Source organism: Poecilia reticulata, chromosome 11, assembly GCF_904066995.2.
Source record: "Poecilia reticulata chromosome 11, P_reticulata-male-v2, whole genome shotgun sequence".
In the NCBI taxonomy this organism is placed as follows: domain Eukaryota; kingdom Metazoa; phylum Chordata; class Actinopteri; order Cyprinodontiformes; family Poeciliidae; genus Poecilia; species Poecilia reticulata.
In genome coordinates, this window is record NC_088840.1 from 21,715,440 (window position 1) to 21,738,139 (window position 22,700).

The following is a 22,700-nucleotide window of genomic DNA, read 5'->3' on the forward strand; positions in this document are numbered from 1 at the left end:
ATTTATTTCAAATAATTTGCAAAATAAAACCCACCGTATTAGGGATTACATGGTTGAGAAATGTGATAATGTTACAAATATCTTTAAAATTTCCTCTTCGGTCATATTTTTATCCGTTTCCTCGTCAATATGCGAGAGCTCAGAGTGATGCGCGCTCCCGCGACAGGGGATGCAAATTTGGGCAGGGGGGCTTTTCTGGGCATAACACCGGACATGAACTCCCTTCCAGAACCTTTTAATGACGGACAGAGGGATTGATTTGCTTTTTACTGCAGAGTAGGGATCTGCGATATGGCATAAAATTCCAACACATTCTCACTCCCAACTCGTCACATATTGACGCTTGGGCAGGTACCCTCGGCGTCCCCCCTTCGCGTCAATATGTGACGAGAGGGGTTCTCTCATTGAATGCTGTACCGCTCCCTAAGCGTCCGATACTGACGATCTAGGAACGAATAAGATGACGAGTCTATTCTATTTTTTTAAAACCTTTATTTACAATTTATGTGCTAGTTTGAACAGGATATTAAGAATATTTACTACAAATACATGTCAGACGTATCGGTCAAAGGACTTTTATTCGGTATTTAAAAATAACTCAGTAAAATATAAAACCGGAGGGTTTTTGTTGTGGTTGTAACTTGATTTAAAAGCCTTTTTTTTTAATTTACCAACTAGTTTTGAGTATGATATCAATGATTTACACCAAATAAATTTAAGAAAATTTAAGATGTATTTTCTTTTGTGATTGCATGCAAACTGTTCTGTAAACGTTTAATATTTTTTATTGAAATAATAAAAATTATGACGGATCCCACAAAAACCCAAGAAGAATAAGCTGACGTCATCCTATGCGACACTTACACTCCCGTGAGTAAAAATCTGCACTTGTCAAAATGTTTTTGTACTCTAAAACCAAAAATAACTTCAAAGTGTTACGTTATAAAGTTATTGATGGTAGTTTTAGGACTTCATGGCAGTAGGACTGTGATGCGAATGGTTGAAGACACGTTTGTAACATTTTTTTTGCTGGAGAATATACGGTGGAAGCTAGCTAAATTAGCCTCTAGGAGGCTAATTGTACCTGGGAATTGTACCTGTATTGCTGTTGCAAGCCAGATGAAGAGAAGTAAAGAGCTGAGAACCTGATCTTTGAACAGACAGAGACCATAGGTCAGGAGCAGCCTGGGATTCTTACTGAGGAGCATCCAATGATACCAGAGAACCAGGAAGATACTGTGATAGTGCTTGATCTGGTTCCTGTTTCTCCTCCTGTTGTCCCATCCTCTCAGTCTTTTCAGAAGAAGAAAAGACCCAGAAGCACCTCTCCAGCTGCCTCTCCCATTCCGTCATCTGTCTCACCCATAGATCAGCCACATCTGCATTCACCTGCTGACCATCCCATCTCCTTAACTCAGGGTGGCATAAGTTTTGTGTTCTTTACATTCATCCATTTTCTTACACCCTTGTCCCTAGTGTGGTCGGGAGGGTTGATGGGGTACACCCAGGACAGGTTGCCAGTCTGTCACAGGGCAACACAGAAACAGACAGGACACACACACACACACACGCACACACACACCCACACACACACACACACACACACACACACACACACACACACACACACACACACACACACACACACACACACACACACACACACACACTCACGCCTAGGGAGAATTTAGAGAAACCAATTAATCTGATAGTCATGTTTTTGAACTGTGGGAGGAAGCCGGAGAACCCTGAAAGAACCCACCATGCACAGGGAGAACATGCAAACTCCATGCAGAAAGACGTCGGGTCGGGAATCGAACCCAGAAGAAAATTGATCTCGCAACTTAAGGAGTCCAGCCCTAAAATGTCAAAATTCTCACAGAAACAGAAAACCTATAGAGACCGTTTATGAGTGTAGCGGGAAGAAGCCTGCCCCAATATTCAAAACATCTGGCCCCTAATCACCTCATGATGGGTGGAGAGTATAAAGGCAGACTCTCTCACCTGGTTGCTTATGCTGGCATTTGGTCACATGTTGCTGGGAAGGTTGCTTGGGTAGCATGCAGGTTTGAAGCTCTAACATCAGTAAGTAATGTTTCTCTTTCGGCATAAGACCTACAAATTCAGTATTTGACTTGAATTGTTTACATCTAGAAAACCACTGGAAGCTCCTGCTTGGTACTGGGGTGTGGCTGTAATTTACCCTCCCCAGTGCAGTTTTCACACAAAACGGGTATGTATTGTCTTATTGGACCCATACAGCTCCATAACACCAAAAACAACAATTATTTATATATATAGCACATATTGGAAAGATCCTCCTGCTGTGGGCTGGAACGGATCCTCTGGTTTGGGATGAAGTCATCCAGCTCTGGTAGATGACAATGGTTTCCTCTGCCTTCCGTCTTCTGTAAATCACCTACTAACCTTTTGATTTAATTCCAGCTCTGACACTGCTGCAGCTCACTGGAGACCCTGCTGTTTTGTTTCAGTGTTTTCTTTCATTTTTTTGTTTAGTTTATCTTGTTTCATTGCTTGACTTTGTTTCATTTTTGCAACTGCTTTGTTTAATCTGTTTTGTTTCGTTAAGTTTTTTAGTTTTGGGTTTTTTTTTGGTTTTAATTTGTTACTTTGGAACATTCTATTGTTTTGTGTGGCCTCGCTGCAGGTAGCAGCCATGAATTGTTTTAGACTATTCTATTAAAGTATTGATGATTTTAATTGGTTATGTTGGAGGTAACCTCATTTTAGTCTTTGGCCAAGTTTAAATTGTAGTAATTGTGTTTTTTTGTAGTTGAATGAAGTCCCCACCGTCTGTGAAAGCGAAGCACTGCTGATTTTACATGTCGCCATATCAGTTTATGCAGCGCTATTATATTACTGACTATTATAGTCGTCAGTAATATAATAGCTGACGATTATAATAGTGATGATGTAATAATATAATTAGACAGACATCTTCTCCCGCTCAGAGGAAAACACTGCCATGTCTTGGAGCGCTGCGTGCCAGTAAAGGGGGAGGCATAAGTAACAACAGACACGTAAGTCACGTTATTGCTTGGATTTTACGGCGCCACCTAAAGTCTCTGAATTTCACATTTTAACGGGAAAAAAAGAGCAATGCGACTTGGATGTAACGAATAACGCGACCCTTTTGTAAAAATGTAGTGAAGTACAAAGTACAGATACTTACTGTAAAATGTAGTGGAGTAAAAGTAGAAAGTATCCATTATTAAATCTACTTGAGTAAAGTAGAAATACACGAAAATTGTACTTAAGTACAGTAACGAAGTACTTGTACTTCGTTACTTCCCACCACTGATCCACCAGCAAAGTTTACACAGGTGGTAAAGACTACTATTTATATGTAATTCTTTCACTAGTAAGATGCATCCCAAATCGTCCGTTTTTGTTATGAAGGTTTCATAAAGACACGATGTGAGGAAGAAGAGAGGGATATCTTTAAAGAGAGACGGATTCACTGCAGCACGGATGAATCTCGCATCGGATTTTGGACTCAATCTCAGCTGCTGAATCTCTCTGAAGCTAGAACTCATCGGCTGAAAAACATGTATGTATGTATGTATGTATGTATGTATGTATGTATGTATGTATGTATGTATGTATGTATGTATGTATGTATGTATGTATGTATGTATGTATGTATGTATGTATGTATGTATGTATGTATGTATGTATGTATGTATGTATATATATGTATAAACATGTATCCAATATATATTATTCAGTATTAATCATTATTTGTGTTTGTATAGTTATATAAATATGTATTGATATTACTAAATAATTAAATAAATTATGAACGGCTGTATGCTTTGTAATATGCTCATCATACATCAATATCAGAATATTCCATTCCTATTCTATTGTTTTAGCCACTAAGCATATTTAAATATGCTGAACTATGTATTAAAAACATACTTAAATAATACAATTGTTTATAAATGTAGCTTTGATAGATGATTGAATATGGTTTCCAGTTACAAAAAAGCGTGTTATGATCGATTAAATGCGCTGATACGTCATTGTGCCTGCTAAACACATAACGCTGAGTGGAGTGGTGTACCTCTCCAAGATGGCCGCCCTAAATCTCGTCAGCGACAATAGGCGAGAGCGGTCCATGAGGCGTCTATCCTTATATTATGTCTATGGGTGATGAGACGTCATGGAGTCTTGAGGAAACAAAGACTCCATTTTAATTACTTGTTGGGAGAATTTGAGGAATAAGTATTAATGTCCAAGAGATGGCAGTAGTGCACCAATAACGGATGAAAGCTGCCGTTAAAATCTAAAGGAGAGGAAGATGATGGCGAATGTTTTGTTCCGTCAAATGTTCGAGTGTTTCTGTACAAAAAAACAAAAAGGCTTCAGTCCAGTTTAAATGTGCAGTTAACTCCTGCTGAAGAAACATTCAGACTAAGGAATCATCGTCAAGTCGGAGGAAGAGATGGATGATCAGCGCAGACTGCTGGATTTCTCCCGGACTCCCCGGATTGTTTTACACCGGATAGGTAGGAAACACCAGCGTTTGGATGAAGGTTAAAGTATAAATATCTGAAGATTTCTGTACAATGATAATTTTAGTAAATGTTCCCCTTCCGTATAAATGAACACAGACATCACAATTATGCTGTTGAAATGGCTAATTTATGTAGAGATAAAATAGAGCATAATTGTTTAATTTTTTATGCCTCTCCCTCCTGTTTTAATGAAGAAAGTGACATTACAAAACGGGAGACATACAGTTGAATTGACTTTCAGCTTCCAGCACAACAACGATCCTGGACATAAAGCCAGCGCTGCAATGCGATGGTTTAAAACACGTGTCAAACTCGAGGCCCGGGAGCCAAATCTGGCCCGCCGTAGCTTTTTATGTGGCCCTCTAGACTCCCAAGTTATAACAATAAGTTCCTCTTACATCAATAAGTTTTTTTTTCCACAAATCTCCCAACTTTATGCAAAATCAACAGATTCCCAGATTTCTTTCTGATTTTACTGCCAATATTTTCACCATTGGTCGATTAAAAAGAAGTTACGTTTAACATTACAGAAATTAACACTGCAAAAACAATCACAAAATCCCAGATGCACTGATCAGTGTGAACAAATGTTCAAGATTTCTTTTTAAGAGACACACATTGAATGCTGAAACAAACAGATGTTTAAGGGTAAAAAGTTATTTTATTTATATCACACATTTTTAGCAACAAAGCAATACAAAGTGCTTTACAGGAATTAAAAGGAAATGCGAACAAAAAAACAAATCAAATGAAGAAAAAGCTAATAATGTTGATACACAGTAGATAAACTAGATCCTATTCAGGGTGGCCAGATAAGTATAAGTGAGTATCCGCTGGTCTAATTCCTTTTCTGGGTTGGAAGAATTGGAGTCTAAAAAGTTATTGTTGAGGTAGTTTTTTCTGAATTCCAAGTTCTAAACTAATGGAAGTATTATATTAATCTAAAAGTTAATCTAATATTGGTCTAAATAGTGAGAACTGTACAGTTTCTGAAAAATAAGTTAGAGTGAGTAACAAACTAGAGTCTCTGGATTCCAAGTTTGTTCTAATTCCTTGTCTGGGTTAAAAGTGAGTACTCCACAGTTTCTAACAAAATAAAAAGAGGGAAGGACACATTAGGCCACATGGTAACATTCAGACAAAACAAAGACGTGCATGAAGGCGGTGACGTCACAAGGCCATAAAACCATGTGGCTCAGCCTCCTGGCAGAAGTCTGATAAGATGTTATCAAGGAATGTCCTTGGGAACGCTCAGCTCCACAGCTGCATGGAAACAGGAGGGGGTGAGGTGGGAAGGAGCGTTATGTTTACATATCTTCCAGGAGATTGGAAATATGCAGCCCTTCCAAGGCAACACAGGAAAGCCAATTCAGATACAAAAAGTCTTAGGTTGGGTAGATTATAAATTTCAATCTTCCCTAAAGTATCTCTGCTACATCTCAGTTCCCATTTATCTAGATTAGTTTAATCGTTCCACTGAGCCGAAACTAGCAACTTCTCCAAGATCGATTCCATCCTGTTAGTGAGTTTTTCAGTCCTCAGCTGGGCTGCAAGTCTCAGCAAGACTCACATCCAACTTGTGTCTGTCCACACCAACAGTCTAACTGTTTGCTAGTTCAGCCAAGTCCGTCACAAATTTGTCGATAATTCAGGAATCCACAAGCTCCAAACAGCAGAAATCCTGTTATGAATAAATCCAGGGTGAATCCTGCTGGATGTGTCCCCACAGGACAAGAGGGCTCTCCTGTGCCCAAACTTCTTGTCAAGAAATTTTGATCCATTGCATTGAGAGACCAGTTGACCAGATCCATTTGGATCTTTGCACATTTGGAGGATGTGCAAAGAAAGGCTCCAAAAATATAGAAAAAGACAGGACAAAAACAGAGCAGGCCAGGGCAGAGAGGGAGCAGAGGAAAAAAAGCATCTGCCTTCACTGAGAGCAAGAGAGAAAAATTTATTGATATTTTAACAGTCTAATGGGTTTTATCAATACATTCTGGCACAACCTGCCCTTTCAGAACATTCAATATAAGATACAACCTTTACTCTTATAGTCCTAGCTCCCTTCCTGACGACATCTGTGCGACTGTGCAGCAGAGCACTTCCAAGGACTTGCTCTTAGATAAGACCATCATATCAGAGACTGTTGCCTGGGAGAGCTGGCTGTACAGAGTTCACAGGCTAATTGCATTCACACTCCAGATCTACAGATAAACACACTTTGTGATTGTACCGCCTTTCATTGGCTCAATGTCTGTGCCTTATCTTGCGATGTCTGGCAGATCCTTCCCACTGTTGTCATTTCATCCTATTTACAGTTATTCTTTTTAGTTAGAACAAAGAAGAGAGCCAGAGAAACTCCTATTAGTTTATAAATTCTTGAGTACTTATTCTTGCTATCCACCAACCCGTTAGAGGAACATTTAGTTTTATACTTACTGCGGCGACTGTGGCTGTGTGGGTAGAGTAGTCGTCTTGCGATCGGAAGGTTGTAGGTGCGATTTCAGCTTCCTCCTGCCACGTGTCGATGTGCCCCTGGGCAAGGCACTTAGCCCCAAATTGCCTACCGAGCTGCGTATCTGTGTATTAATGTTTGCGCGTTTGTGAGTGTGAACCTATTAGTTAGAACCAACAAGAGATCCAGAGAAACTTCTATTAGTTTATAAATTCCAGAGTACTTTTGTTTGTGTTTAGGTTTTTTGCATTTCCTCTAATTCATGTAAACCACATTGAAATGCCTTGTTGCTGAAAATGTGCTATATAAATAAAATTACCTTACCTTACTTTTATGTGGTCAGAATGCGACAAAATATGGAAAAGTTCAAGAGGTATGAATACTTCTCAAGCCAGAGTAGACACAATGCGGTGCAGAACTAGAGAAATAGGCAGAGAAATAATAGTGATAATAGTAGTTGTAAAATATAATAATAATTTGAAAAAACTTCACAATAATAAAATGTTCTCTTAAATAATAACAATAATGGCTACAATAAATTATTTAATAACAAATAAAAATATATAATGCCGCACCAGGCCATATCTGCACATTTTCAGTTAACAATAGTCCAATCACTGCCAACTGAGGGACTTTCTTGCAGTATTTAGCAACATTTCAGACAAAAAAAATTATCGGTTAAAATAGGAATAGACAAGTCAGATTTTTAAAAAATCTGTAATCAGGAATCAGCCAGAATACTGTATCCCAAGTTTATCTGGTGATTTCTCTCCTAAACAATGAAATTCTTCTCTCATTTACTTTAATAAAGTCAACAATTATTTGTTTTCCTCTGTTTTCTTGTCCAGATTGCCTGCAACATAACATTTGTAAAGAGGAGCTATGTAAGCAGGAGAGGAGATCCACTGTGGACCAGGAGGAGTTAGAACATCTGCAGGTGAAGCAAGAACAGGAAGAACCAGAAGATCAACAGATAAAAGGGGAACAGGAGGATCTAGAACACCATCAGATAAAAGAAGAGCAGGAGGATCTAGAACACCATCAGATAAAATTGGAAGAGGAAGAAGTTTACTGTAGTCAGGGTGGAGAACAGGTTGAGTTAAAACAGGAGACTGATGCTTTCATGGTGGTTCCTGTTGATGAACAAACATCTCACACTGAATCAGAACCAAACAGGAACCAAGTCATCTTCCAGGAAGCTGCTGAAGCCGAGAAGCAAAATCAGGAAAGAAGAAAACCTTTCTCATGTGTGACCTGTGGAAAGGGTTTTGCTTTCAGATCTGCTTTTGAGGCTCACATGAGAACTCACACGGGTGTAAAGCCGTTTTCATGTGTGAACTGTGGAAAAAATTTTAGTCATAAACAGAATTTAACTAAGCACATGAGAATTCACACGGTTGAAAAGCCATTTTCATGTATGACCTGTGGTAAAGGTTGTTATCAAAAACAGGATTTAATTAAGCACTTGAGGATTCACACTGGTGAAAAGCCATTTTCATGTGTGACCTGTGGAAAAAGTTTTTGTCAAAAAGATGGTTTAACTCAGCACATGAGGACTCACACAGATGAAAAGCCTTTTTCATGTGTGAACTGTGGAAAAAGTTTTAGTCAAAAACGGAATTTAACTCAGCACATGATGACTCACACAGGTGAAAAACCATTTTCATGTGGGACCTGTGGAAAATGTTTTAGTCAAAAACGGAATTTAACTCTGCACATCATGACTCACACAGGTGAAAAACCATTTTCATGTGGGACCTGTGGGAAAAGTTTTAGTCAAAAACATAGTTTAATTGACCATATCAGGAGTCATACAGGTGAAATGCCATTTTCATGTGTAACTTGTGGAAAAAGTTTTAGTCAGAAACGTTATTTAACTCAGCACATGATGGTTCACACAGGTGAAAACCCTTTTTCATGTGTTTCCTGTGGAAAAAGTTTTGGTCAGAAGCAAGGTTTCACTGAGCACATGAGGATTCACACAGGTGAAAAGCCGTTTTCATGTGTGACCTGTGGAAAATGTTTTTGTCAAAAACCTAGTTTAAGAAAGCACATGATGAGTCACACAGGTGAAAAGCCTTTTTCATGTGTGACTTGTGGAAAGCGTTTCACTTTGAAATTGTCTGTCAGGGTTCACATGAGAATTCATGCGGATGAAATGCCTTTTTCATGTGGGACCTGTGGAAAAAAATTTCGTCAAAAACAGCATTTAAATAGGCACATGAGGATTCACACTGGTGAGAAGCCTTTTTCATGTGTGAACTGTGGAAAAAGTTATCGTCAAAAATACGATTTAACTCTGCACATGAGGAGTTACTCTTGTGAAAAGTTGTAGAAGTATTCTCCTTGTATGACTTGTGTCACCTACTTAGAGAAGGGCAACACATAATTTTTTTTTCTTTGCTAGCATATTCTGTACCACCAAAAATAAATAAATAAAAATCATTCTTTAAAAGTGAACATTTATGGAGCATCCAAACCAGGATCATGGATCTATGAGCTGTTATCATTCTGAGGCAAAATTGTTCAGATTTAGCAATGTTCAGTACAGGCAATTTTAACAAAGTCTGACTGGATTTGGACTCCTGGCCAGAACATCCTAATGAGATTGGACTAGCAGGATTTCGTTTTATTTTTCTGTACAATAGAGAGATTTTTTGGGGTTTACTTTTATAGTTTTTTTTATATCAAAAAGGGAATGTACTGGAATGGGTGATTGTTTTTAATGAATCTATACAAAACCATATTTGTGATGATGTTTGTCTTTAAAGCAAAACGAGATTGAAACTGATGCTGTCAGTTGGTTCAAGTTATATTAACCAGTCTTACTGTACCTATTTAAAATCTTTTCAAATGAAATTAAATTCATTCGTACTTTAAAGAAAATTCAAGATTCACCACAAACAAATTTTCATGCATTGTTTGTACAAAGTATGTGCGATTGATTTCAATAAATGACTTTTTCTCTCGTTTTAGTTGTAATGACATGAAGGAGATCGGAGCAACAGCACTCTCCTCTAAATGCACCTTGTGCTGCCGGTAGAAGTCATCCCCACAGTCACTAATGTCCCTCCAAAGATGAGGGCCACAGAACCCCAGATGCTCAAAACCCAGACACTCCCCCAAACCAGCAACAATGTTTCACAGGACAGCCAGGGTCTTCAGAGCGTAGATAACATGTTCCTGGATTCAAATTATCTGCTATTAGACAAATAAAAATTAGGTTATAAAAAGTTAATGTTGACATAAAGTTAAAATCTCAGTTTTATGGTATAATTTTCAGGGAACACATAAAGCACTATCAAAAACAGGAATAATACATCAAACAATGCTTATATAGATGTCAGCATAAATATGAGTGTATAAGGAGCTGAGGGATATCACAGGAAAGAGAATTATGTGTAGATTTTCTGACTTGCTGTATTGTAGGAAATGTTCTTATTTGGTGTTATAAACAGCAAAACATGTTGTGGAATGTATGAAAAATTAGTCAGAGGACGATATTACCTATAGATTTGCGGAGAACCAGAATACTAATATTGTATTTGTCTTATTTAAATCAAGTGGAAGAGAAGATTTTAGTTTTTTCGATGAGAACTGGAACAGTATGAGAAATCTTTAGATGTAATAACCGTATTATCCAGAAGATGGCGGTAAGGCCACCTTATGAATGCCGATAGTCAAAACATCCCAAAGAAGAAGAATCGGAAGAGGAGGAATAAGAACGATAAAATGGCGCCTGGTCTGTTTTGTTGAATATTCGAGATTTTTACTGAATGAGTTTCTCAACAAGCGGTTAATCCTGCTGAAGAAACTTTCACAAAGTTTAAATAAATCATCGTCAAGTCGGAGGAAGAGATGGATGATCAGCACAGACTGCTGGATTTCTCCCGGACTCCCCAGATAATCTTACATCGAATAGGTAGGAAACACCAGCGTTTGGATGAAGGTTAATGTCTAAATGTATGAAGCTTTCTGTATGTACATCACTTTAGTAACTGTTCCCCTCCTGTATAAATGTTTTATTAACAGGTAAATTAACGCAAACGCAGTGGTGGAGAAAGTACTCAAAAAATTTACTTAAGTAAAAGTACAAATACACAGACAAAAATGTACTTAAGTAAAAGTCAAAGTACCACATTAACATTTTACTTAAGTTAAAGTAAAAAAGTACTGGTTTTTAAAAATACTTAAGTATTAAAAATAAAAGTACTTGCTGAATGAATTGCCTAATCACTAATATCATTAAGTGTCCCGATCATATGCCACAGATAAAGCATGTTTTTATTGTTTATTCTGTAACATAGTTTAGACTTAGATATGTGATTCTATGCATCATAATTTCAGGGATGGAAACATTTTGTCTCCTGTCCTAACATAACATGAACCTCACTTTTTTTGCCACACATTTATTTTGAAAGAAATCCAACTGGCAGAGGAGGACATGGAACCAAGGAGCCTCGTAGCAGAGTTGTAGTCTAGACCACCGAACCCAAGACCAAATCAAAACCAGCACCCCATGCTACATGACAATAACATTTAGTACACCTATCAAAATTGCTTCTCAAATTGATCTGAAAGATTCACTTTCCCATAAAAACACCTAGATATTAAATAGTTAGAGCTGAAATAAATTTAACCAGTGACAATTCAAACTCTTCTTCATTCTGTTTTGCTTTCATCTCTGTGCCACAATCCACAGAGGTCTCCTGCCATCACTAAAAAAATAACGCCCTGTGCAGTTGCCCATATTGCCAATGTCAAGAAATAATAATTGTCTGCACCATTAAACATAGCAATTAACAACGCTCAACTATGAACACTGTCCAAGGCCCAATAAGCAAGAAGTAACCAAGCAGGAGGAGCACCGTGACTGTTCTCATCCTCCCTCCTGCTGCAACGTCTGCCACCATGACAGGTGACGAAAACAAAGAGCAATGAGCATGCTGTGCGTTCTTACGTTCTTGTTTTATTTATTCACCAATTAAATATAAAGATATTTTCATGAAATAAAATAGCTACTGCAGTGTACGCAGAGCATTACAAGAATAAAGAACGGCTCTCACTGAGGCTTCAGTCCTATAGGACTTGGTCAAGATCCGTCCAGAAGAATCGGATCGTTGAATGTCATATTATTATATTGCACTTTGGTACCAGCGTTGTCCCATATATGCAACACCTCAGTCAACATCTCCACACAGTAATTCAGCGCATGAGTGACAACTGTTTTTCATCGCAGATGCAACATGTGTCTCTGTACAGCTAGCTTTGCTAGCATCACGTCCACAGATCTTACCTTTCTTTAAGCTTTCCTTCCAAGTGACGCTAAAAGTTGGACGAAGTCCCACCGTCTGTGAAAGCGAAGCGCTGCTGATTTTACATGTCGCCATATATTATGATTTCTGCAGCTATTATCAATTAGACAGACATCTTCTCCCGCTCAGAGGAAACCACTGCGCATGTCTGGACGTCTGCGTGCGAGTAAAGGTGGAGCCGATGGGTGACAACAGACACGTAAATCACGTTATTGCTGGGATTTTACGGCGCCACCTTAAATCCCTGAACTCCACATTTTAATGGACAAAAAGCGCAACGAGACTTGGATGTAACGAGTAACGAGACAGTTTGTAGAAATGTAGTGAAGTAGAAAGTACAGATACTTACTGTAAAATGTAGTGGAGTAAAAGTAGAAAGTACCCATTATTAAATCTACTTAAGTAAAGTACAGATACACGAAAACTGTACTTAAGTACAGTAACGACGTATTTGTACTTCGTTACTTCCCACCACTGCGCAAACGTCACAATTACACTGTGAAAATGTCTAATTTATGTAGAGAAAAAACGGAGCCAGTGATCTCAGTTGTTTCTCACCCCGTATTAATATTTACATTTCAAAACAGAAACGCGGTTGGATAGAATTTCGCCTTCTAGCACGAAAACCACCCTAAACATAAAGCCAGGGCTACAATGCGATGGTTTAAAACAAAACATATTCATGTGTTAGAATGTCTCAAAGTTCACATGGTCAGTTTTACTTCACAATTACATTCCGCTTTATGTTGGTCTTAACATAAAGCTTTACTGAAATGATTTATGTATGTGGTTGTATGACACAATATGGAAACTTTAAGAGTTATGAATACAAGCTACTGTAAAGACAATGCAGCAGAGGGGAAGTGGTATAAGCAGCAGAAAATATGTATAATAATATGTACTCTTAAATAACATTAATGCCTACAATAAATAATTTCATGATAAATAAAAAATAATGATAAATATGAGAACAAAATAACTTGGTAAAATCTGGTCATTTGAGAATTCTCCAAATATCAGCTGAATATCTTGACTGAAGTCTGCACTCTTAAATCTTCAGGTTTCTTTTTCAGGGGCAGGAGTGCCGCCAGGAATCTTGGGCCCCCTGACAAAAAAAAATGTGGGAACCCCCTGTGCACCTGCTGTTACAATGTTTTGAGTCTATTTGACCCATGAAAGCCTCACAATTTTAAAGGCTTGCATCTGCCTTGCTTTCTTTGATTCAATACTGATAATTATCACAAAATTTACTGCTCATGAATTTAACACCCAACAGTCCACATCCAGTATGCAAGTAGGTTGCTTACATTTTTTCTATTAGTTTTAGATTACTGAAATGTCTCTCCCCATGAGCAACAGTCAAAAGCAACGTGCAAAATACTCATAAAGCAATCCAGACTTCTCTAAAATACTAGTAGTTGCATTTTATTCAAGCTGCAGTACATAATTTTAATAAAAATATGTTTTGTCCATTAAAGCTGTCACCATGTCGTAGCAGTTTATTACGAGACAGATATGTGAAAACAATCAATCTCCTCCATCTTCTTCCTGAATTACTATTACTGGTTAAAGTAATGCACCATTCTGACCAAAACAACCAATCAGAACCAGTAGGACGTTCTTAGCACTGTCAATTAGCCTCATTTACTCACTGCTAAATGTGCTAATGTTGGAGAAACAACTTATCATTTTAAGAAACCGTTTATCTGCCGTGATTGGTAGCTAAGCTAACTAAACTGAGCATTCACAGTTTGAATCTGCACAGCTCTGTGCTATGCTAGCTGATTAATTCATTAAATGCTAGTGAAAAGGAGGCAAACAATAGTTTGTAGCTAAGCTAAGTATGCTAAATGTTTAATAATCTCACACAGTCTACTCAAATCTCTTGGAGAAAAACTGGGTTATAAATTGACACTCTTGCCTTTCTCTCTTTTTTTTTTTATCTTATTTTATAACTTTTCTCAGCAGCATTGTAACTGCCACCATCGTTCGTGTCTTCCACTGTCTGCTGCTAACAGCGTCACTCTGAAGCGCTCCAAGCAGGAACGAACCATTTAACGCAGATAGGGGGGTTCAGGGCAAATATGGATGTGTGTTTTTTGTCTAGGAGGGGTAACATAAAATTTTTACTGCTTAAAAAAATCTTTGAAAATACAATATGATTAATTGACAGGGCCCTGATTTTTTTATTTTTTTATTTCTATGAACAAAAAATAAATAACATTTTGGAGGTCCCTCTATTGGTTAGGTCCCCTAGAATTGTCATCAATTTCCCCCGAATACCACGCCCCTGTTTAGGGGTTCACCAATTTATCGATTAGCTGATTAACTGGCCCCGATTTTCTTAAGTTTGGGAGATCAGTGATCGGCAGATACTTAAATGTGTAACCAATTTTATTCACTGATCTTATCTGCTTCAGCAAAAGTCTAAAAATTAACTACTAACTCTTCTGCTCTCCAGTGAGAGGTTTGACTGATAGACCGGCCCACCAGGTCATGTCTGCACATTCGCAGTTAACAATAGTTGCCTCACATTTGTCAACTGAGCGACTTTTCTGCTATATTTAGTGACATTTCAGAAAGAAAGAATGGTATCAGTCAAAATAGGAATCAGCAGGTCAGACTTTTTAAAAATCTGTAATCAGTAATCAGCCAAGCCAGAAAACTGCAATCAGTGCACCCCTACTCTATCTGGTTAGTCAAAAGAGTCAAAAATTCTTCCTTTTTTCTGTTTTCTTATCCAGATGACCTGCTACATAACGTTAAGGAGGAGCCATGGAACCAGGAGAGGAGATCCACTCTGGACCAGGAGGAGTTAGAACCTCTGCAGGTGAAACAAGAACAGGAAGAACCAGAAGATCAACAGATAAAAGGGGAACAGGAGGATCTAGAACACCATCAGATAAAAGAAGAGCAGGAGGATCTAGAACATCAGCAGATAAAAGTGGAAGAGAAAGAAGTTTACTGTAGTCAGGGTGAAGAACAGGTTGAGTTAAAACAGGAGACTGATACCTGCATGGTGGTTCCTGTTGATGAACAAACATCTCACACTGAATCAGAGCCAAACAGGAACCAAGTCATCTTCCAGGAAGCTGCTGAAGCTGAGAACCAAAATCAGGAAAGAAGAAAACCTTTCTCATGTGTGACCTGTGGAAAGGGTTTTGCTTTCAGATCTGCTTTTGAGGCTCACATGAGAACTCACACGGGTGTAAAGCCGTTTTCATGTGTGAACTGTGGAAAAAATTTTAGTCATAAACAGAATTTAACTAAGCACATGAGAATTCACACAGGTGAAAAACCGTTTTCATGTGGGACCTGTGGAAAATGTTTTAGTCAAAAACGGAATTTAACTCTGCACATCATGACTCACAAAGGTGAAAAACCATTTTCATGTGGGACCTGTGGGAAAGGTTTTAGTCAAAAACATAGTTTAATTGACCATATCAGGAGTCATACAGGTGAAATGCCATTTTCATGTGTGACTTGTGGAAAGCGTTTCACTTTGAAATTGTCTGTCAGGGTTCACATGAGAATTCATGCGGATGAAATGCCTTTTTCATGTGGGACCTGTGGAAAAAAATTTCGTCAAAAACAGCATTTAAATAGGCACATGAGGATTCACACTGGTGAGAAGCCTTTTTCATGTGTGAACTGTGGAAAAAGTTATCGTCAAAAATACGATTTAACTCTGCACATGAGGAGTTACTCTTGTGAAAAGTTGTAGAAGTATTCTCCTTGTATGACTTGTGATACCTACTTAGAGAAGGGCAACGCATAATTTTTTTTTTCTTTGCTAGCATATTCTGTACCACCAAAAATAAATAAATAAATAAAAATCATTCTTTAAAAGTGAACATTTATGGAGCATCCAAACCAGGATCATGGATCTATGAGCTGTTATCATTCTGAGGCAAAATTGTTCAGATTTAGCAATGTTCAGTACAGGCAATTTTAACAAAGTCTGACTGGATTTGGACTCCTGGCCAGAACATCCTAATGAGATTGGACTAGCAGGATTTCGTTTTATTTTTCTGTACAATAGAGAGATTTTTTGGGGTTTACTTTTATAGTTTTTTTTATATCAAAAAGGGAATGTACTGGAATGGGTGATTGTTTTTAATGAATCTATACAAAACCATATTTGTGATGATGTTTGTCTTTAAAGCAAAACGAGATTGAAACTGATGCTGTCAGTTGGTTCAAGTTATATTAACCAGTCTTACTGTACCTATGTAAAATCTTTTCAAATGAAATTAAATTCATTCGTACTTTAAAGAAAATTCAAGATTCACCACAAACAAATTTTCATGCATTGTTTGTACAAAGTATGTGCGATTGATTTCAATAAATGACTTTTTCTCTCGTTTTAGTTGTAATGACATGAAGGAGATCGGAGCAACAGCACTCTCCTCTAAATGCACCTTGTGCTGCTGGTAGAAGTCATCCCCACAGTCACTAATGTCCCTCCAAAGATGAGGGCCACAGAACCCCAGATGCTCAAAACCCAGACACTCCCCCAAACCAGCAACAATGTTTCACAGGACAGCCAGGGTCTTCAGATCGTAGATAACATGTTCCTGGATTCAAATTATCTGCTATTAGACAAATAAAAATTAGGTTATAAAAAGTTAATGTTGACATAAAGTTAAAATCTCAGTTTTATGGTTTAATTTTCAGGGAACACATAAAGCACTATCAAAAACAGGAATAATACATCAAACAATGCTTATATAGATGTCAGCATAAATATGAGTGTATAAGGAGCTGAGGGATATCACAGGAAAGAGAATTATGTGTAGATTTTCTGACTTGCTGTATTGTAGGAAATGTTCTTATTTGGTGTTATAAACAGCAAAACATGTGGAATGTATGAAAAATGAGTCAGAGGACGATATTACCTATAGATTTGCGGAGAACCAGAATACTAATATTGTATTTGTCTTATTTAAATCAAGTGGAAGAGAAGATTTTAGTTTTTTCGATGAGAACTGGAACAGTATGAGAAATCTTTAGATGTAATAACCGTATTATCCAGAAGGTGGCGGTAAGGCCACCTTATGAATGCCGATAGTCAAAACATCCCAAAGAAGAAGAATCGGAAGAGGAGGAATAAGAACGATAAAATGGCGCCTGGTGTGTTTTGTTGAATATTCGAGATTTTTACTGAATGAGTTTCTCAGCAAGCGGTTAATCCTGCTGAAGAAACTTTCACAAAGTTTAAATAAATCATCGTCAAGTCGGAGGAAGAGATGGATGATCAGCACAGACTGCTGGATTTCTCCCGGACTCCTCAGATAATCTTACATCGAATAGGTAGGAAACACCAGCGTTTGGATGAAGGTTAATGTCTAAATGTATGAAGCTTTCTGTATGTAAATCACTTTAGTAACTGTTCCCCTCCTGTATAAATGTTTTATTAACAGGTAAATTAACGCAAACGTCACAATTATACTGTGAAAATGTCTAATTTATGTAGAGAAAAAACGGAGCCAGTGATCTCAGTTGTTTCTCACCCCGTATTAATATTTACATTTCAAAACAGAAACGCGGTTGGATAGAATTTCGCCTTCTAGCACGAAAACCACCCTAAACATAAAGCCAGGGCTACAATGCGATGGTTTAAAACGAAACATATTCATGTGTTAGAATGACTCAAAGTTCACATGGTCAGTTTTACTTCACAATTACATTCCGCTTTATGTTGGTCTTAACATAAAGCTTTACTGAAATGATTTATGTATGTGGTTGTATGACACAATATGAAAAGTTTAAGAGTTATGAATACAAGCTACTGTAAAGACAATGCAGCAGAGGGGAAGTGGTATAAGCAGCAGAAAATATGTATAATAATATGTACTCTTAAATAACATTAATGCCTACAATAAATAATTTCATGATAAATAAAAAATAATGACAAATATGAGAACAAAATAACTTGGTAAAATCTGGTCATTTGAGAATTCTCCAAATATCAGCTGAATATCTTGACTGAAGTCTGCACTCTTAAATTTTCAGGTTTCTTTTTCAGGGGCAGGAGTGTCGCCAGGAATCTTGGGCCCCCTGACAAAAAAAAATGTGGGAACCCCCTGTGCACCTGCTGTTACAATGTTTTGAGTCTATTTGACCCATTAAAGCCTCACAATTTTAAAGGCTTGCATCTGCCTTGCTTTCTTTGATTCAATACTGATAATTATCACAAAATTTACTGCTCATGAATTTAACACCCAACAGTCCACATCCAGTATGCAAGTAGGTTGCTTACATTTTTTCTATTAGTTTTAGATTACTGAAATGTCTCTCCCCATGAGCAACAGTCAAAAGCAACGTGCAAAATACTCATAAAGCAATCCAGACTTCTCTAAAATACTAGTAGTTGCATTTTATTCAAGCTGCAGTACATAACTTTAATAAAAATATGTTTTGTCCATTAAAGCTGTCACCATGTCGTAGCAGTTTATTACGAGACAGATATGTGAAAACAATCAATCTCCTCCATCTTCTTCCTGAATTACTATTACTGGTTAAAGTAATGCACCATTCTCACCAAAACAACCAATCGGAACCAGTAGGACGTTCTTAGCACTGTCAATTAGCCTCATTTACTCACTGCTAAATGTGCTAATGTTGGAGAAACAACTTATCATTTTAAGAAACCGTTTATCTGCCGTCATTGGTAGCTAAGCTAACTAAACTGAGCATTCACAGTTTGAATCTGCACAGCTCTGTGCTATGCTAGCTGATTAATTCATTAAATGCTAGTGAAAATCTTTGAAAATACAATATGATTAATTAACAGGGCCCTGATTTTTTTATTTCTATGAACAAAAAATAAATAACATTTTGGAGGTCCCTCTATTGGTTAGGTCCCCTAGAATTGTCATTAATTTCCCCCGAATACCACGCCCCTGTTTAGGGGTTCACCGATTTATCGATTAGCTGATTAACTGGCCCCGATTTTCTTAAGTTTGGGAGATCAGTGATCGGCAGATACTTAAATGTGTAACCAATTTTATTCACTGATCTTATCTGCTTCAGCAAAAGTCTAAAAATTAACTACTAACTCTTCTGCTCTCCAGTGAGAGGTTTGACTGATAGACCGGCCCACCAGGTCATGTCTGCACATTCGCAGTTAACAATAGTCGCCTCACATTTGTCAACTGAGCGACTTTTCTGCTATATTTAGTGACATTTCAGAAAGAAAGAATGGTATCAGTCAAAATAGGAATCAGCAGGTCAGACTTTTTAAAAATCTGTAATCAGTAATCAGCCAAGCCAGAAAACTGCAATCAGTGCACCCCTACTCTATCTGGTTAGTCAAAAGAGTCAAAAATTCTTCCTTTTTTCTGTTTTCTTATCCAGATTACCTGCTACATAACGTTAAGGAGGAGCCATGGAACCAGGAGAGGAGATCCACTCTGGACCAGGAGGAGTTAGAACCTCTGCAGGTGAAACAAGAACAGGAAGAACCAGAAGATCAACAGATAAAAGAAGAGCAGGAGGATCTAGAACACCATCAGATAAAATTGGAAGAGGAAGAAGTTTACTGTAGTGAGGGTGAAGAACAGGTTGAGTTAAAACAGGAGACTGATACCTGCATGGTGGTTCCTGTTGATGAACAAACATCTCACACTGAATCAGAACCAAACAGGAACCAAGTCATCTTCCAGGAAGCTGCTGAAGCTGAGAACCAAAATCAGGAAAGAAGAAAACCTTTCTCATGTGTGACCTGTGGAAAGGGTTTTGCTTTCAGATCTGCTTTTGAGGCTCACATGAGAACTCACACGGGTGTAAAGCCGTTTTCATGTGTGAACTGTGGAAAAAATTTTAGTCATAAACAGAATTTAACTAAGCACATGAGAATTCACACGGTTGAAAAGCCATTTTCATGTATGACCTGTGGTAAAGGTTGTTATCAAAAACAGGATTTAATTAAGCACATGAGGATTCACACTGGTGAAAAGCCATTTTCATGTGTGACCTGTGGAAAAAGTTTTAGACAAAAACGGAATTTAACTCAGCACATGATGACTCACACAGGTGAAAAAACATTTTCATGTGGTACCTGTGGAAAAAGTTTTAGTCAAAAACGGAATTTAACTCAGCACATGATGACTCACAAAGGTGACAAACCATTTTCATGTGGGACCTGTGGGAAAAGTTTTAGTCAAAAACATAGTTTAATTTACCATATCAGGAGTCATACAGGTGAAATGCCATTTTCATGTGTGACTTGTGGAAAGCGTTTCACTTTGAAATTGTCTGTCAGGGTTCACATGAGAATTCATGCGGATGAAATGCCTTTTTCATGTGGGACCTGTGGAAAAAAATTTCGTCAAAAACAGCATTTAAATAGGCACATGAGGATTCACACTGGTGAGAAGCCTTTTTCATGTGTGAACTGTGGAAAAAGTTATCGTCAAAAATACGATTTAACTCTGCACATGAGGAGTTACTCTTGTGAAAAGTTGTAGAAGTATTCTCCTTGTATGACTTGCAGTGGTGGAGAAAGTACTCAAAAAATTTACTTAAGTAAAAGTACAAATACACAGTCAAAAATGTACTTAAGTAAAAGTCAAAGTACCACATTAACATTTTACTTAAGTAAAAGTAAAAAAGTCCTGGTTTTTAAAAATACTTAAGTATTAAAAGTAAAAGTACTCGCTGAATGCATTACCTAATCGCTAATATCATTAAGTGTGCCGATCGTATTTAATTTTAATACATCAGAAATGTGCCATTTTAATGAACACTACCACAGATTAAACATGTTCTTATTGTGTTTATTCTCTGTAACAGTTTAGACTTAGATATGTGATTCTATGAATCATAATTTCAGGGATGGAAACATCTTGTCTCCTGTCCTAACATAGCATGAACTTCATTAGTCACATTTATTTAGAAAGAAATCTAACTGAAAGGGGATGTAAAGAAGGTGCGGGCGGGGTGGAGGACATGCAACCAAGGAGCCATGTAGCAGAGTTGTAGTCAAGACCACCGAACCCGAGACCAAGACCAGGGCCCCTGCGCTAAATGACACAATAACATTAAGTTTACCTATCAAAATTGGTTTTCAGATTGATCTGAAAGATCCACATTCCCATAAAAACACCTAGATATTAAATACTTAGAGCTGAAATATATTTAACCAGTATCAATTAAAACTCACTTCATTCTGTTTTGCTTTCATCGCTGTGCTACAATCCGCAGAGGTCTCCTGCTATTCCTAGAAAAATAACGCCCTGGGCGGTTGCCCATATTGCATATGTCAGAAACCACAACTGAAACATCGCAATTAACGGTAAATAACGTTCAACTATGAACACTGTCCAACGGCGCAACAAGTAACTAAGCAGAAGGAGCATCGTGACTGTTCTCACCCTCCCTCCCACTGCAATGTTTGCCACCATGACAGGAGACGAAATCAATCAATGAGCAATGAGCATGCTGTGTTCATACGTTCAACTTTTACTTATTCAGCGATTAAATGAATGTCTATATATATATATATATATATATAGCTACCGCAGTGTACACAAGAACAAAGAACGGCTCTCAGTGAGGCTTCAGTCCTTAGGACTTAGTAAAGATCCGTCCAGAAGAATCGGATCGTTCCTGAATGTTATATCACTATATTGCAGACTTTGGTCACAGCGTTGTCCCATATATGCGACACCTCAGTCAACACCTCCACACAATAATTAAGCGCATGACTGACAACTTTTTTTCATCAGATGCAACATGTGTCTCAGTACAGCTAGCTTTGCTAGCACAGATCTTACCTTTCTTTAAGCTTTCCTTCCAAGTGACGCTAAAAGTTGGACGAAGTCCCACCGTCTGTGAAAGCGAAGCGCTGCTAATTTTACATGTCGCCATATCAATTTATGCAGCGCTATTATATTATAGACAAACATCTCCTCCCGCTCAGAGGAAACCACTGCGCATGTCTGGAGCTCCGAGTGCGAGTAAAGGTGGAGCCGATGGGTGACAACAGACAGTAAGTCACGTTATTGCTCGGATTTTACGGCGCCACCTTAAATCCCTGAACTTCACATTTTAACGGAAGAAAAGAGCAAAGCGACTTGGATGTAACGAGTAACGCGACACTTTTGTAGAAATGTAGTGAAGTAGAAAGTACAGATACTTACTGTAAAATGTAGTGGAGTAAAAGTAGAAAGTCCCCATTATTAAATCTACTTAAGTAAAGTACAGATACACGAAAACTGTACTTAAGTACAGTAACGAAGTACTTGTACTTTGTTACTTCCCACCACTGATGACTTGTGTCACCTACTTAGAGAAGGGCAACACATAATTTTTTTTTTCTTTGCTAGCATATTCTGTACCACCAAAAATAAATAAATAAATAAAAATCATTCTTTAAAAGTGAAC

The 22,700-nt window shown here is 37.8% G+C and overlaps 3 protein-coding genes across 3 annotated transcripts; all 3 read left to right on the plus strand.

Annotated features, from left to right (window-relative positions):
* The first annotated feature begins 4,082 nt into the window (after positions 1-4,082).
* On the plus strand, positions 4,083-9,967 carry LOC103472630 (uncharacterized). The gene is made up of 2 exons (XM_008422387.3): positions 4,083-4,532; positions 7,845-9,967. The coding sequence occupies exons 1-2, from the start codon at positions 4,469-4,471 to the stop codon at positions 9,329-9,331; spliced, it is 1,551 nt and encodes a 516-aa protein (XP_008420609.2). The 5' UTR covers positions 4,083-4,468; the 3' UTR covers positions 9,332-9,967.
* A 714-nt stretch (positions 9,968-10,681) lies between these two features.
* Positions 10,682-16,674, plus strand: LOC145553693 (uncharacterized). The gene is made up of 2 exons (XM_081612550.1): positions 10,682-10,918; positions 15,056-16,674. The coding sequence occupies exons 1-2, from the start codon at positions 10,855-10,857 to the stop codon at positions 16,033-16,035; spliced, it is 1,044 nt and encodes a 347-aa protein (XP_081468676.1). The 5' UTR covers positions 10,682-10,854; the 3' UTR covers positions 16,036-16,674.
* Positions 16,675-17,232: 558 nt separating this feature from the next.
* LOC145553686 (uncharacterized) lies at positions 17,233-21,725 on the plus strand. The gene is made up of 2 exons (XM_081612539.1): positions 17,233-17,624; positions 19,671-21,725. Exons 1-2 carry the CDS (start codon positions 17,561-17,563, stop codon positions 20,780-20,782), a joined length of 1,176 nt encoding a protein of 391 aa, XP_081468665.1. The 5' UTR covers positions 17,233-17,560; the 3' UTR covers positions 20,783-21,725.
* Positions 21,726-22,700: the final 975 nt, after the last annotated feature.